This window comes from Melanerpes formicivorus, unplaced genomic scaffold, assembly GCF_026170545.1.
Source record: "Melanerpes formicivorus ecotype bairdi unplaced genomic scaffold, bMelFor1.0.p_v2 SCAF_21, whole genome shotgun sequence".
Classification (NCBI taxonomy): Eukaryota; Metazoa; Chordata; class Aves; order Piciformes; family Picidae; genus Melanerpes; species Melanerpes formicivorus.
The window spans coordinates 8,125,258-8,138,744 of NW_027142373.1; the positions used below are offsets into that span (position 1 = coordinate 8,125,258).

Genomic DNA, 13,487 nt, shown 5'->3' on the forward strand with positions numbered 1-13,487 from the left:
TTTAAAACCTTTCCATTTACATGTAAAGCACTAATCTTCCTTTTTAGAAGCTCTAAAATTTCCAGTAAATTGATCCTGGAAAAATATTTGACCTTCATATTTCTTTTCTTTAACTTTTCTTCTGGGAATATAGAATGCTCTAATGAACATGGTAAAAAGCAAGTGTCAAAGGATGCCAGCAGCAGCTAAAGCTTTGCAGCAAGAATGCAGCTTGCACTTGCATTAGAAGAGATTTGCAATCAAATCAAGACCTGTTTTTCCCCCTCCATTAGTTTAAGTGGTGGTACACAGCTGTAGTTCTCGATACAGCATGGAAATGTAATATAGAGTAGCTGTTCTTCTTGGGTATGTGTGTGAAGTTCTTCCCAAGTTATCACGCCACCATCAATGATGAAGTGCTAAGCAGGATTTGGCCGTGCTCAAAAATGGCATGCTGGGCTCTGGAGCCAACCAGCAACCCCAGCAAGAACCCATATGTCTTAGTGTGATGAGAGTTGTATGCTTTTCAGACCATAATTCAGGGCTGTGAAGCAACAACACATATACCAAAACAAATTCCTGTCATTAAAGTATTAGAAAAGTTTGCTAACAAACTTTTGGGAACAGATTAGGATGCTCATTAACCTCAGTACCCACAAATAGGTGTGATTTCTTTGCATATATTTTTTTTCTTCCTCCCCTATCATGTCTGAATTAGTTTAGTCATGTTTCTGTGTGTGTGAAAGTGCACGTGTGCATACATAGGTACATAAAAATGCCAAAGGCTTTAGGGGTCAAAATCTACCTTTTTTCTAATTTTCCAGGGAAACGATCTGGAATCACCGAGTCAGGTTTCTTGAAGACAGAGTCTTGAGCTCCTGGACATCATTCACTATCTGGAATGCTGGCAAGCAAGGCAAGAAGCTCTACAGAAGTTTGTCTCCAGCTAATCGGAAAAAGGTGAGCTCCTAAGAGTGGTAACATCTGCACAAACCCACTTGCTTCTCTTCCATGTGCTTCCTAGCTGCTTTTAACATAATGTAGCAAAATTCTCATACAATACTTTGTCCCCAAGTACTAAGTTGGTCATTAACATAAATTGGGGAAATTCTCAACATTCTACATATTCTTCTTTGACAATGGTACATCGCTTACATATTACATTTGCCTATTTAGAGTGCACAGTGTGTATGTAGTGCAACATATGCACCTGCGTCTCTGCTTGCTGGTAACTAAGCACAGCAACGTGTCTGACTCTATATATTGTTGAATGCCTGCTGCTGTGTAACCAGGAACCCCAGGTGAGCAAAAGTAGTCTTATTTGGATGATACGATACTAAGCCACCTTGCTGAGGATTCTTCATACAGATATAATATTTGCCCAGTTCCTATATGGATGCTGGACCTAAACCCTATCAGACTCTGATCAGCCTGGTTTGCATCACAAGGAGTGGTTGTGCTGTAGCTCCCTTTGAGAAGCTGGATTGTTTAAAGCTATGGGTTGGGTGAACAAAGGAGTAGAAACTATTGTACACGGCTGTCTCATTCCATTATAACCAGTTGAAAATGATTCTCAGGAGAGATTTGTCTGAGAGTTTAAATACCTTACTTTTATAGCATTTTCTTGTGCATAAGAACTTTTGGTTAGATAAAGGCTTTAGGGCTAATGTCAAATGGCAGTTTCTTATCAGGAGCCACAGAACATTCATTTTATTACCTAATGTGTTTTCTTTTCTTAAAAGTATGGATAGGAAGACAAGATGACAAATACCTATAAATGTGATTAATGTTGTGGCTCTCAGACCACACACACATGAAAAAAAATAGAAGAAATGCATATACTCTTAGCTGGAATGACTGAACAGATGTGGGAGATGCTCATACAGTAAACTAACCAAAGCAAGAACTCAGCCTGAATTTCCTACTTGATACACTAAGGCCACCCCCTTTTCACTGCCATCATGTGGCAGTGGTATACTGTATAAAGAAAGATGATTAAATGTGTGCTTCCAGTCAGTTAACTCATTTAAAGAGGACAGAACACAATGTGGGTGGCATGAACAGTGGCATTGAGTGCACCCTCAGCAAGTTTGCTGATGACACCAAGCTGTGTGGTGCAGCAGACACGCTGGAGGGAAGGGAGGCCATCCAGAGGGACCTTGACAGGCTGGAGAGGTGGGCACAAGCCAACCTCATGAAGTTCAATAAGAGCAAGTGCAGGGTCCTGCATCTGGGTCGAGGCAATCCCAGGCACAAATCCAGGCTGGGCAGTGACTGGCTGGAAAGTAGCCCTGAGGAGAGAGACTTGAGGGTGCTGGTGGACAAAAAGCTCAACATGAGCTCTCAATGTGCACTTGCAGCCCGCAAAGCCAATCAGATCCTGGGCTGCATCAGGAGAAGTGTGGCTAGCAGGTCGAGGGAGGTGATCCTCCCCCTCTACTCAGCCCTGGTGAGACCCCACCTGGAGTGCTGTGTCCAGTTCTGGAGCCCCTATTACAAGAGGGATCTGGAGGTGCTGGAATGTGTCCGGAGAAGGGCCACAAGGATGATCAGAGGGCTGGAGCACCTCTCCTATGAGGACAGACTGAAGGAGTTGGGGCTGTTCAGTCTGCAGAAGAGAAGGCTCCGAGGTGACCTAATTGTGGCCTTCCAGTATCTGAAGGGAGCCTACAGGAAGGCTGGGGAGGGACTTCTCAGGATCTCAGGTAGTGATAGGACTAGGGGGAATGGAATGAAGCTGGAGGTGGGGAGATTCAGGCTAGATGTGAGGAGGAAGTTCTTCCCCATGAGAGTGGTGAAACCCTGGAATGGGTTGTCCAGGGAGGTGGTCGAGGCCCTGTCCCTGGAGGTGTTTAAGCTCAGGCTGGATGAGGCTCTGACCAGCCTGATCTAGTGTGGGGTGTCCCTGCCCATGGCAGGGGGGTTGGAACTAGACGATCCTTGTGGTCCCTTCCAACCCTGAATGATACTATGATACTATGAACTGTTATTAAATGTGTTATCTTGGTCATGCAGTGCAAGCATGCACATGACTTCAGGGTGTTTCTGAGAACTTTCTCTGTACATACTAGTATTTTGCAGAGCAGTTAGTGAACTCCACTGACTCATCAGCAGCCATTGCACTTGTCTGTCTGCAAAACTATGAGAATGAGAAGATCAGTTCCAAGGGAAGAGATGGCAACTTGGCTGGTAGATTTTTGAGATGCTCTAGAAAAAGAGATTGTGTTGGGTTTGTAGCAGTCTTAGGTGTTGGGTTGGTTGGGGTTTTTTTGTTTTGTTTTGATTTTTTAGCCCTTTTTTGTGCCAAGCCAAAATGGAGATTGATAAAGATAGAACACCTCTCTAGCTTTGGGTTGCATTTGCCACCTACTTCTGTAGGTGACTCATTTAGGACTTCACATCCTCTTCAGCAAACACAATGATAATTTGAATATGTCACTGCAGAAATGATAAAAAATGCAAGAGAAAAATGGTGTTGGTGGGGTGTTGCTATTTTTCTGCCAAAGAACGAAAGCCTGCCTCTCCAGTAAGGCCAGGCTTCGCTCCCCAGTATGCTAGCACCATCAACATGGTTCTCATTAACTGGCTTGGCTCTTGCTGTTCATTCCAGCTGACCTTTGCTTAACGTTTGCTTTGGCAGTGTTGCAGCCTGTGATGCTGTTTTGCTTCTGATAGGGTTACAATTGCACGTATTCCAGTTTTAGTTGGTATTGATATATTGCACTGAGTGCTAACCCATTGATTACTGGATGCTCCAGCAGACACATTGAGCCAGTTTCATGTGCCAGATGCAATTGCACTTGCCAAATGTGACTCATTTTGCAAATGCACTGTAGAAAGCTACTGATCCTTAATACCTTATACAGAGTAATCAAACTTACCTGCTGTCTGACATGCTTTCAGAAGTATTCAGAGCCAGTGAAGATGAATAGAAAATTGTTTGCATCATACTAAATGAGAGTAGAAGTCTAGTTTTTTGATAGCTAATTTCTGAAAGATTAGAACTATCTGTAGCAAATGAAGTACTAGATCGATGTAGTTATTCAGGTTCCTTATGAGTGCCGTTGTAACTCCCTAGCCTTTCCAAAAGTGAGATCCCAAGTCTGTCCACCTCCATCAGAACTGAAGCTTAAATAATGTACCAATTCTTCCCAGTAAGTGGTTGGCAAGAGGCTGTAGAAGTAGTTAAAACATGTCACTTCTCCAGGTGCTAATCAAAGGATTATGCTGCTGGAGTTTCAGTAGAGAAATTAATAGACTTTTCAGTGGGTAATCTCTAGAGGTTTTCATTTTATTCCGAACCAATAGTAGTAAAACGTTCTTAAACATTCTTCAGGTATTTTCTGACTAATCTTCAATTCTTGCCAGAAACTTTAAAATCCCATGTGAACAAAGGTTGTAAATAGTTGCTGCTTCATCCTTTCCAAACCTAAAAAAACAATAAAATACCTTTCCTGTCTTGCCCTCTGAAGACAACCTTAACAAAATTTAAGCTTTCATATATTCTGTTAATGATGAGAACACTAGAGAATCAGCACAGTTTTGTATCTAGAAGTAGAATCTAGTGTTGTCTTGTAAATGGAGGCCTTGTAGAATCTAGTGTTGTCTTGTAAATGGAGGCCTTGGGATATGAATTCATCAATTATGTAAAACAGACACCTTTCAAAGAAATTCCTAAAGCCCCATAAGACAAAATGTGTAGTAGTACAGCAATACAATTACCATTTACTTCTCTGAAGGTCTAGTTGTGTGGAGCGGTGTGATCTTTAGAGGTCTAATGCTCTTTGAAATGTATATAAAATTGCCAAAATAACCTGTACAATTTATCTAAGCTGTGTAATTGTCTAAACTTAATTTTACGTGGTTTTATACTTAAGTCAGTTTAGCCTCTTGAAAATGTCACCTATGCTCCATGTCACTGTTGCTGCATCCTTTTATTGGGATTCAGAATTTCATTAGATGTCATAAGACTGACTTCAGTTTGCATGGGGAGTCACAGCAGTGTTGTTTTCTGAGTTGGCACTAAGTACCTGTAGAAAATTTGGGACACACACCCCTAGAATAAAAAATAACCACCACCTCCCTCTCTGCTGCGCCCCCAACCCCCCTCCAAACCTGTTACATACAGTTTGTGTTATTTGGTAATGCTGAAAAAAACCTAAACTTACTGAATCTTCCAGAAGGGAATTAATTAGTTTGAACTGTCAAGATTAGGGCATATAAGAAAATATATTTTCAGAGCAAGAATGTTTGTAGTATTTTTAGAACCTGATAAACAAAGCAGTTGTGTTTCTTACACCGCCTGGGGTTTTGTGGGATGTTTGAAAATGGTAAAGATGTTGCATTCTGAACAGCTTTTCCTTAGAAAACAACATTTTGGCAATTCCAGGAAGCAGCAGGCTGTGTATGTTCTTACTTAGGACCAAATTATTGCTTTAGTCTGTTTGGAAAACAGTCAGAGTTTGAATGGTGGCTGTGTTAAAAGAGAAAAGGACACCTAAGCAACATCCCCTCCTCTCCTTCAGACATCTGTATGGTGAATATTAAAGCAATGCTTTGTCCCCAGAGAGCTCAGGCAGAAATCCAAGGCTCAGTATTTTCGCTAAACAGCAACACGAGTGAAAAATTATTCAACCAGTAAGTTTTTTATGAATTAATTACCAGGATCTCAGTATTCTGAGGGAAATTCTGTTTCCTGACTGTTCCCTTCTTGATTCATGCAGTTGACACTGGTTCAGTATTTGCATTTCTGCAAAAACGAAGTCAAACAGAACTTTTTTTGTTTAAAACACATCCGTCTGGTCTATCATTTGCAGCTGAAGATGGAAACCAAATGTTTTGGGGATGCTACATATGCCTGGAGGGTTTCTGAGCTGTCTTGTCTGCTCTTTTATTCTCCATCAAACTTTAGCTAAAAGGAGAATTTCAGCATTAACATTTTGTGCCATTTCCGATTGCTGAAAATAGTGCTCAAGGAACTAACAGAAAGGAAGGGGGAGAGGACCAAATAAGCATCAGCTAATTAGCGGCATGAAAACAGTCCCAGTAGGCAGCCAGCCCATGAAGTTTCTCTATGACAACCTTGTCTGCCAGTGGCAAACTTGAAAGCTTCAAGAAAGTACTTTCTACACACTTTTCCCTAGGCCATTAACCATTTCAAATAATCTGTTAGCTTCTCTTTACTTTTTTCTAAGAGCAGCATCACAAAATATGTTTTTCAATTATGATCCTTCAGCTCACTCAGAAACGCAAGAAATGGTTAAGTTTTGAAGCATTTTAACTACTCTAAACTGTTTGACAGTAGGAGAGACTGAAGTGGGGACACATAGAAGCAAAGAAGCAGAAACAAGGGGAAGATTACATCCACCTTGGCTGTTGAGGTGAGAGAGAGCAACAGTGTGAAAGTGAGTTGAGAGAGCCTACAGAACAAGGGGAGAGATTAAATTTGAAAGCTTCACCAGGTATAAAGCACCCGAAAACGGCAGGGGGTAAAACAGAGGCTTTATTTTGGACTGTAGCAAATGCTTCACGTTGAACGATGGCAAGCAAATCTCTGTGCTGGTGCAGTGCTTTTTGCAGTGTCCCTTTTCTCAGTACAGAGTCATGCACACTACAGAAGCGATGTAGTTATCTGCTCCCAAGAAATGAGGGACTTGCAACTAGTTCCCACACTGTTAGGTGCATGTTGTGTGTAATAAGGAAACTTTGGTCTGCACAATATTTAGAAGCTCGTTTTGCATATTGGATTCTGGTGTTAGAATTCTCTTGAGCAACTTCGTTATGTGTATGTACAAAGAGGGAAGAGGCTGCTATCTTTAATGGAACAGTGTCTTTAAATGGAGTCATGGAGTGCATGTGCATGCTTGGAATGTAAAGATACCCACAGCTTCTGACATGGCTGTAATGCTAAGGAGCTGAAATAAAAGCAGCACCCTGATACTGAAATCCACTCAGGTTGTGCGGGAGAGTTGCTTTGCTAGCTTCAGGGTTCTGCGTGTGGTTTACTGGAAGATGTTTACGCCTCTGCCTGTCTCCTGTCCTGCTTGTCATTAACTGTTTCCATTTAAACTTGCATTTTAATGCTTTCAGTTACTTTGTTTTGACAGCAATGGCCAAAACTGATTTAACTTCTGTAGAGATGTATATTAACACGCTTCCAAGGCTTTATATGAGTTTGAATGAAAGAGTTATAAATAGAAGAATCAACAAGGTCAGTAGAAGTTTAAAATGAAGGACTGTATGAGACACGGAGAGAACGCAGTAGGGAGGATCTGCTCATGTGGATTTTGTAGACTTTGCAGGTTGTCTTCCTCAAAGATAATTTTTTGAGACCAGTTGATGTGACAAGGAGGGAGAGGAGACAGGTGGCCATTTATCAGAGAGGTTGTCCATTTTTTCTATCATACTGTACTGAGTTTTCCCCTCTCTTATAAAACTTGCCTCTTGTATCCTTTCAGCTAGAACAGATCTTGAGGACATGCTGTGATTACTGCTTTCTGTATGTAATCACTGCAGACCTAAAGCAGACCACAGGTGAAAATGAGGGAAAATATCCTGTGAAGATCAGTCACTGTGAAAGGACATTATTAGGCTGATGAAATCTTTTTTTTTTCCCATTAGGAAATCAGAGGGGAATGGGAAGTGTAAGGAAGCATCCTGTGCAGTAGCCAACAAGACAGTAAACAAGTCAAGTATGCAACGAGCTATTAATTCTTGTGTAATAGCAGCACAGCCCCCACAGCTAGGTAATTACAGCTGCACCCCAGGCCCACTCTTACTGACTTCTTGGGTTGGTCGTTTGGAGTAGGATTAATCTGCTGCCCATTAATCTCCTTTTACCACAGGGAGGTCTGATAGTCCCAGCCTGTGTGTCCCTTCATACAGCTGCTGTGTTTATTAAAAAGAGGCAGCCAGAGAAGTGCTTTTATCTTCCCCAAACTTGTCTTCCCCTAGCAGAGATTTTGGGGGGTGTAAATATCTTATCTTTTGAGCCATGTAAAGTTTTTCTTACCAGGCAGAAAACTTTCTCCTTTTTTTCTTACACCATTGTTTTGTATGTTGCTATCCATATGTAAAAAAATTACAAGAATTACAGTTGTATATCACAGCTACCTAACTGTCTCTTCAGGGTCTTAGTTGAGAGAAAGGAGCAGTCTTTTTTCCTTAGGAATTGTGCAGATTTTCATACAAGTGATGTTCAGAGCAAAAATATCTAATCATTATTTATTATCTTAAAACTGAAGTGTGATCTGAGGACTTTCTAAGCTCCAGTAATGTCATACTGTTACAGGCATTGCAAAAGGGACATTTTGCTAGAAGGAAGTGGGGGAAAACATCTTCAGACTGCTTTATAGCTTTATAATTCATAGGTTTGTCCCTGGGAGACAGTAGTTCATGTATGGAGAGATGGTCTTCATAAAAGATAGAAGAAACAAACTATTAACATAGGAAAATTAATAGGTAACTCTGGATTTATCCTAACAGTATGAAGTAAATGGCTCATGTAACTGTGCACAAGTCCTGTATTTAGACTCCAGACAAAGATTTTCTTTAATTGGAAAACAAATAGTGTGTGTCAGAAAAACAGTTGACTTAACATTCTGGCCACCCACGTGGTGTACTGTCTGGCAGGAAAATTGCCCATTCAAGTCTGACCTGTTTTGTAATACTGTAAATATCAGATCTAAGCTGGCTGAAGCCATTGAAAAAAAAGGTTACAGTCCTTTTCCTCTTCCAGGGGAAATTTGTCACAGACTTACCTGTCAAGTTTTGTTTCTTTTTTTTTTTCCCCCCAGCTGCTGTTAGCAGGAGTTTTGTGTGCTAGATCCTCTGGGAACTGGGGGGTTAGTAGGGCAAAGGCAGTCTGCAGAAATGTCTGCACTTGGTGGTGTGAGTTATGGCACAGGATGAGAGGAAGTGTTATGATTACTGGCAAACTAGTGATACAAGAACTATCTTTGGTTCTCTTAACACCATCTGTGCACCAGTCTGGGCTTTCTGTTAACTGCATTAGAACAGGCTGAAGGTGAGCATTATGATACCTTCCAGCACAGATCTCACAGCTGACTTCGCAGTTACTGACATTCAAGTGCAGATAGAATTTCACTTCACCTTATATCATAAGTTTGGGTGTTTCAGATTTAAAACTCTCTAGGAATATTAGAAGCTGAAAAAAAACTCTTCAGTTACTGGAAGGTAAGTCAGTGGATCAGATTGTATTTACTCCCAGAACTCTGTGGGGCTGACATTGAAGACATCCTGCTCAGTTTTCTTGGTAACAATCACAGCTTTTAGGATAGTAAAATATTAGTGGTGGAACTGAGATTTGCAGAATACAGGAGAATTTTAGAGGTGGTTAACACAAATGAAAAGTTTACAGCTAAGTCACCTCCCTTTCCACAGTAACTTCTACTTGCTTCCCTTCATAATGTATTTATATATGTGTGTATATGTATATATTTATATACACATAAATAAGATGTGCAGAGGAAATCTTGGGATGCAGTTTGCGGTGCTCAGTCCGCACCATCTGATATTTCAGCATGGTCATGGAAATAGGGCCAAGGATGTAAAGTGTGTTAACTTGTGTAGAAGAGAAAAAGAAAGATGCCCGTCCTTAGCCTTTCTACTTGAGGGAGTTGCTTGTGTTTGCTGCTGTGCATCCCAGCTGCTGTCAGCCCCAAAGACCTTGTGCAATGTCTAGTTAATTCTGCATCCTGCCCTACTTACCTTCCTTCTTTCTCTTTCCATTAAAATGCCTGAAACTAGGGAAGTGTCCTTAGTGTGATCCCTGCATCAGGATCATCCAAAGCAGAAGTCTGGATCTGCTGGCCTGTAATGGCATTGCTTTAGTCATACAGTCCCAAAGTGAGAAGCTAATGATTCCTTAATGTTCTTTCTTTTGGTGCCCCTTTTCGAGTTACCTATTTTCCAGATATGAATGTCTGCCTCTGAGTGGTTCCAATGGCTATCCCTGCCCACCCCCTCCAGTCTGAGCAGCATTTTCCATGCTGGCTTTGTATGGTGGTGGTGTTTAGCTATATTTGTAGTCCCTTGATGTTTTAGTTTGAATTCCTTTTCCACTGATGTTTAATGGAAGAACTGATAGTATGGTATTTAAGGATTTGGGTAACAAATCTGGTCCATTGCACAGTGGAAATATCTCCCAAATCTTTTTCATGTAGAAACCCCTTTCATGCTGCAAGAGAAGGTAGGTCTGACTGGCCATTGCCTGTGATCATGTGGAACCAGTTCTGTTCCTCTGTAGTTTTGCCCTCAGGCTGTAAAGGTGGCACTCTGTGTGGGGAATGAAGTGGCAATAATGATTAATAATGATTGCAGAAGTTCAGCATTATGTCACCAGTGCTCCGGTGTCAGTGCTTTCCTCTGCACAAACAGAGTGAGGTAAATCTATCTTAATCACAGGAGGAAAATGTGAGAGAGAGATTTGTAGGCACAGAAAGCAAGCCAGCCTTTTGCAGCCTTCTCTAACTTAATAAATTAATAAACAGCTGTTTGGCTTTTCAAATTTTCTCAACAGTAAGTGTAGTTAATCAATTTTTAATGCAACAATTAAAGAGAGAGAAAAACTGCCATCCAGCTTTCACCAGAATAATTGATTACTGCACAGCCTTAACTATCTCAACTGTTCTGCTTCAGTGTAAGAGTTCTGTGTAAATAACATGAATAGAATGGAAGTCAGGAAAACACAGCTATGTTTATTGTAAAAGTCTTCCAAGATATTACTGGCAACCTAATGCTTCAAAAATGAGGCCACTGTGTATTTTGGATCGCAGACATTTATCCTGCCTGCATATTTATGAGGAATGCAAATACAAAATCCATCTGAAATACTTGGCATCTAGGGCTGCAAATCATGCTTCCTATAACTACAGTAAGAAAACCCAAATGAAGCAGCAATTCTATGTATTTAAACACCAAATCTGCTGAACATTTCACTTGAAAAATAGAAAGTCCAGAACCACAGAAATTCCCAAACTTGGTGTATTTTGGCCTAGAATCGAGGGTAGCATTACCAGAGCAGCCAAAGCAATAGCGCAGCAGAGCTCTACTGATGTATCTGGTGGTAGATGTTATGCTTGGAGTGGGCAGAAAGGAAGGTTTGTATTATCTCATCTTAAGGTGTTTTGTGGAAGTGCCAAGCTGAGGAGTCTCTGGTGTGTGTATTTGTTGCTGCAGTGTGAAGCTGATGATCTCATAGGTGTTTTCTCTTACACAGTCAATAGCTTAGATCATCTGTTCTCATGTTCCTTAAACCAAAATGTGCTCTCACACAGCTGCAGAATTTGCTCATTTAAGATACACCTGGAAAGGATTTCACAGACTTTTTTGAAAGCCCTGGATGAGGAGCCTGGGTGCTTTGCCCTATGCCTGTGTTCATTCTCATGCCTGTAGCATTACACACGTAGATACACTACAGGTGAAATACCAGCTGGCAGCAAAGAATGGCACTGAAATGCTCTGCTTCTGTTTTGCCAGGTAACTGCATTTTGTGATGTTGATGAGAAGAAAATAGCGAAAGGATGTTACACTTACGAAGAATCTGAGGTCAGTTATAAGTGCTCTTGCATTCTGAACTGTCATCTGGAAGTGTCTGGGAAATGTGATGAAAGATCACTTCAATGATTTTAAACGCTGGATAGCAACTCATTTTGGTGAGGAGGCTGTGACAGGAGACCAGATAGCTGGGGACTGATACTGGACTGACTTCCTGGAGTCAGTTTAGAAAGACAAAAATACACTCTGAAAGGATTCTGATGATGGGGTAAGCATTTTTAAGTGGGAGTAGATTTTGGCCAAATATCTGTTAAAATGAAGCTGCTGTGATTAGTAGTAACCTATTGGTATATTACAGTTTACCTGAATAAATGATAGATTCTTCTGGAGCCTAAAATCGTAGGCAGCAAGAATTCATTCCCTAGACAAAGCAGCAAGACATTTACATGACAGTAACCAAATGATATAGGAAAAAATATTGCATTCTTAATTTCATGATAGCAAGTTAGCTCAAGCTGGAGTAATATTTTGTACAGATTTAGTTCATACAACAGTTGGTGAAGACAGTACTTGATTTCACTGGGCATTGGATCAGACCCTGTGAGCACCATCCTCTGAGAGTGCAGCCCTGCAGCTTTGCCATCTGACTGCAGGGGTGGTCTGACCTCAGCCACACCCCCCCCACTGCTTTGTTTATCATGGGTCTAGCAGTCTTGTGGCTAAAGGATGACCTGGTTCAGTTAGCTGATCTGGCAGAAAGGAAACCCTCAAAAGAAAAGTTGTACAGCAAATTATCTTGTGAATCAAATTACCCTGGGGCTGTGTGATCCTTAGATTTGATGGGAGCAGGACTCAAAAAGAGGGGGAGAGGGAGAGGAGAGAGACCTCAGATACAGCTTGTGGTTAGACCAGGATAACTGTCAAGTCAGATTCTGTACTGGGAAGCTAATGAGTGCCTTTAGCTGCGTGAAAGCAATTTGAGTTCAGGATTTTGACCTGCAGTAATGAGGACTCACTAACTACCAGCACAGTAATACTGGCAGCTAATTGTTATAGATCCTGGGACCCATCTTCTCAGACTAGTCTAAAGATTGTGCTGTAACCTGTTGGGAATGCTTAGAAAATTCTCCAGCCTGGATCCATGAAGTCCTAGTTGAGCATATGGTATTTAACAGCTCCCACTGTGAGGGAAAGATTCTCCTCTTTTTATACACTATTGTGCCTGCTGTGTGATGTCTCTCTGATGGCACAGCAGCTGATGCAGCTCAATAAGGTACTAGAAAAGTAATCTTCCAAAACCAAGAAAACAACATTTTTGATGGGGCAGGTTATTAAAGCAGCATAACCTGCAGTCAGATCAAAGAGAATGGTTTGGGAAAGAGCTTTAGCTTGTAGGTCAGGAGGAAGCAGTGGAGGAGAGGAGTGAGACTACCTCCTTTCAACAGCAGAAGGCTCTTAATTCAGGTCTGGTGTAACATGTAACTTAATTCAAAGAAACATAACTCTGCTGACAGGTTATGGCAAGAACACAGAGGGTACTTGAGTCTACTGTCAAACCAATGAGCATGTAACCAGCTGGACTCTTTACCGTGAGGTCTGAAAATAATTTTGTCTCCTCCTGGTAGCTCCTAAAAATAAGCTAACAGGTAACAGTGTGTGCCTCTCTACTGAAGTCTGCTGCTTTTCCCCACAGGAGAGACCAAAACCAAAGATTCCTGTATGTCACTTCGGAGATGCAACTCCACCCTTCATCATCTGCGTGAAGCTGGTGAGTGCCCCCTCCAGCCTCAGCTCTATGTGCTAATCAGTATTTGCTCAGCGTGCAGTTGAATGGCCTTGTTTATCAAATTGATTGTGCAGATTGTCAGGGATTTAAAACAGCAGCACTAAGTAGCATTAAGAATATTAAAAGGTATGCACAGGAGCTTGGATCTGTTTCACTTTCTTGCCCAACAAGTAAGTACAGATAGATGCAAGTGAGCATGTACAGT

At 41.3% G+C, this 13,487-nt stretch overlaps 1 protein-coding gene across 4 annotated transcripts in view; it reads left to right on the forward strand.

Annotated features, from left to right (window-relative positions):
- Positions 1-13,487, forward strand: part of B3GNTL1 (UDP-GlcNAc:betaGal beta-1,3-N-acetylglucosaminyltransferase like 1) — a 116,810-nt gene that overhangs the window by 93,304 nt on the left and 10,019 nt on the right. For all 4 annotated transcript variants that reach the window (XR_010988894.1, XM_068151390.1, XM_068151389.1 and 1 more), the window contains 3 exons: positions 804-939; positions 11,479-11,547; positions 13,190-13,264. Coding sequence is in view for 3 of the 4 variants with exons in the window: in XM_068151390.1 (XP_068007491.1) it covers positions 804-939; positions 11,479-11,547; positions 13,190-13,264 (280 nt within the window). In the remaining variant the exon portion in view is untranslated. The remainder of the gene's footprint in view (positions 1-803; positions 940-11,478; positions 11,548-13,189; positions 13,265-13,487) is intronic.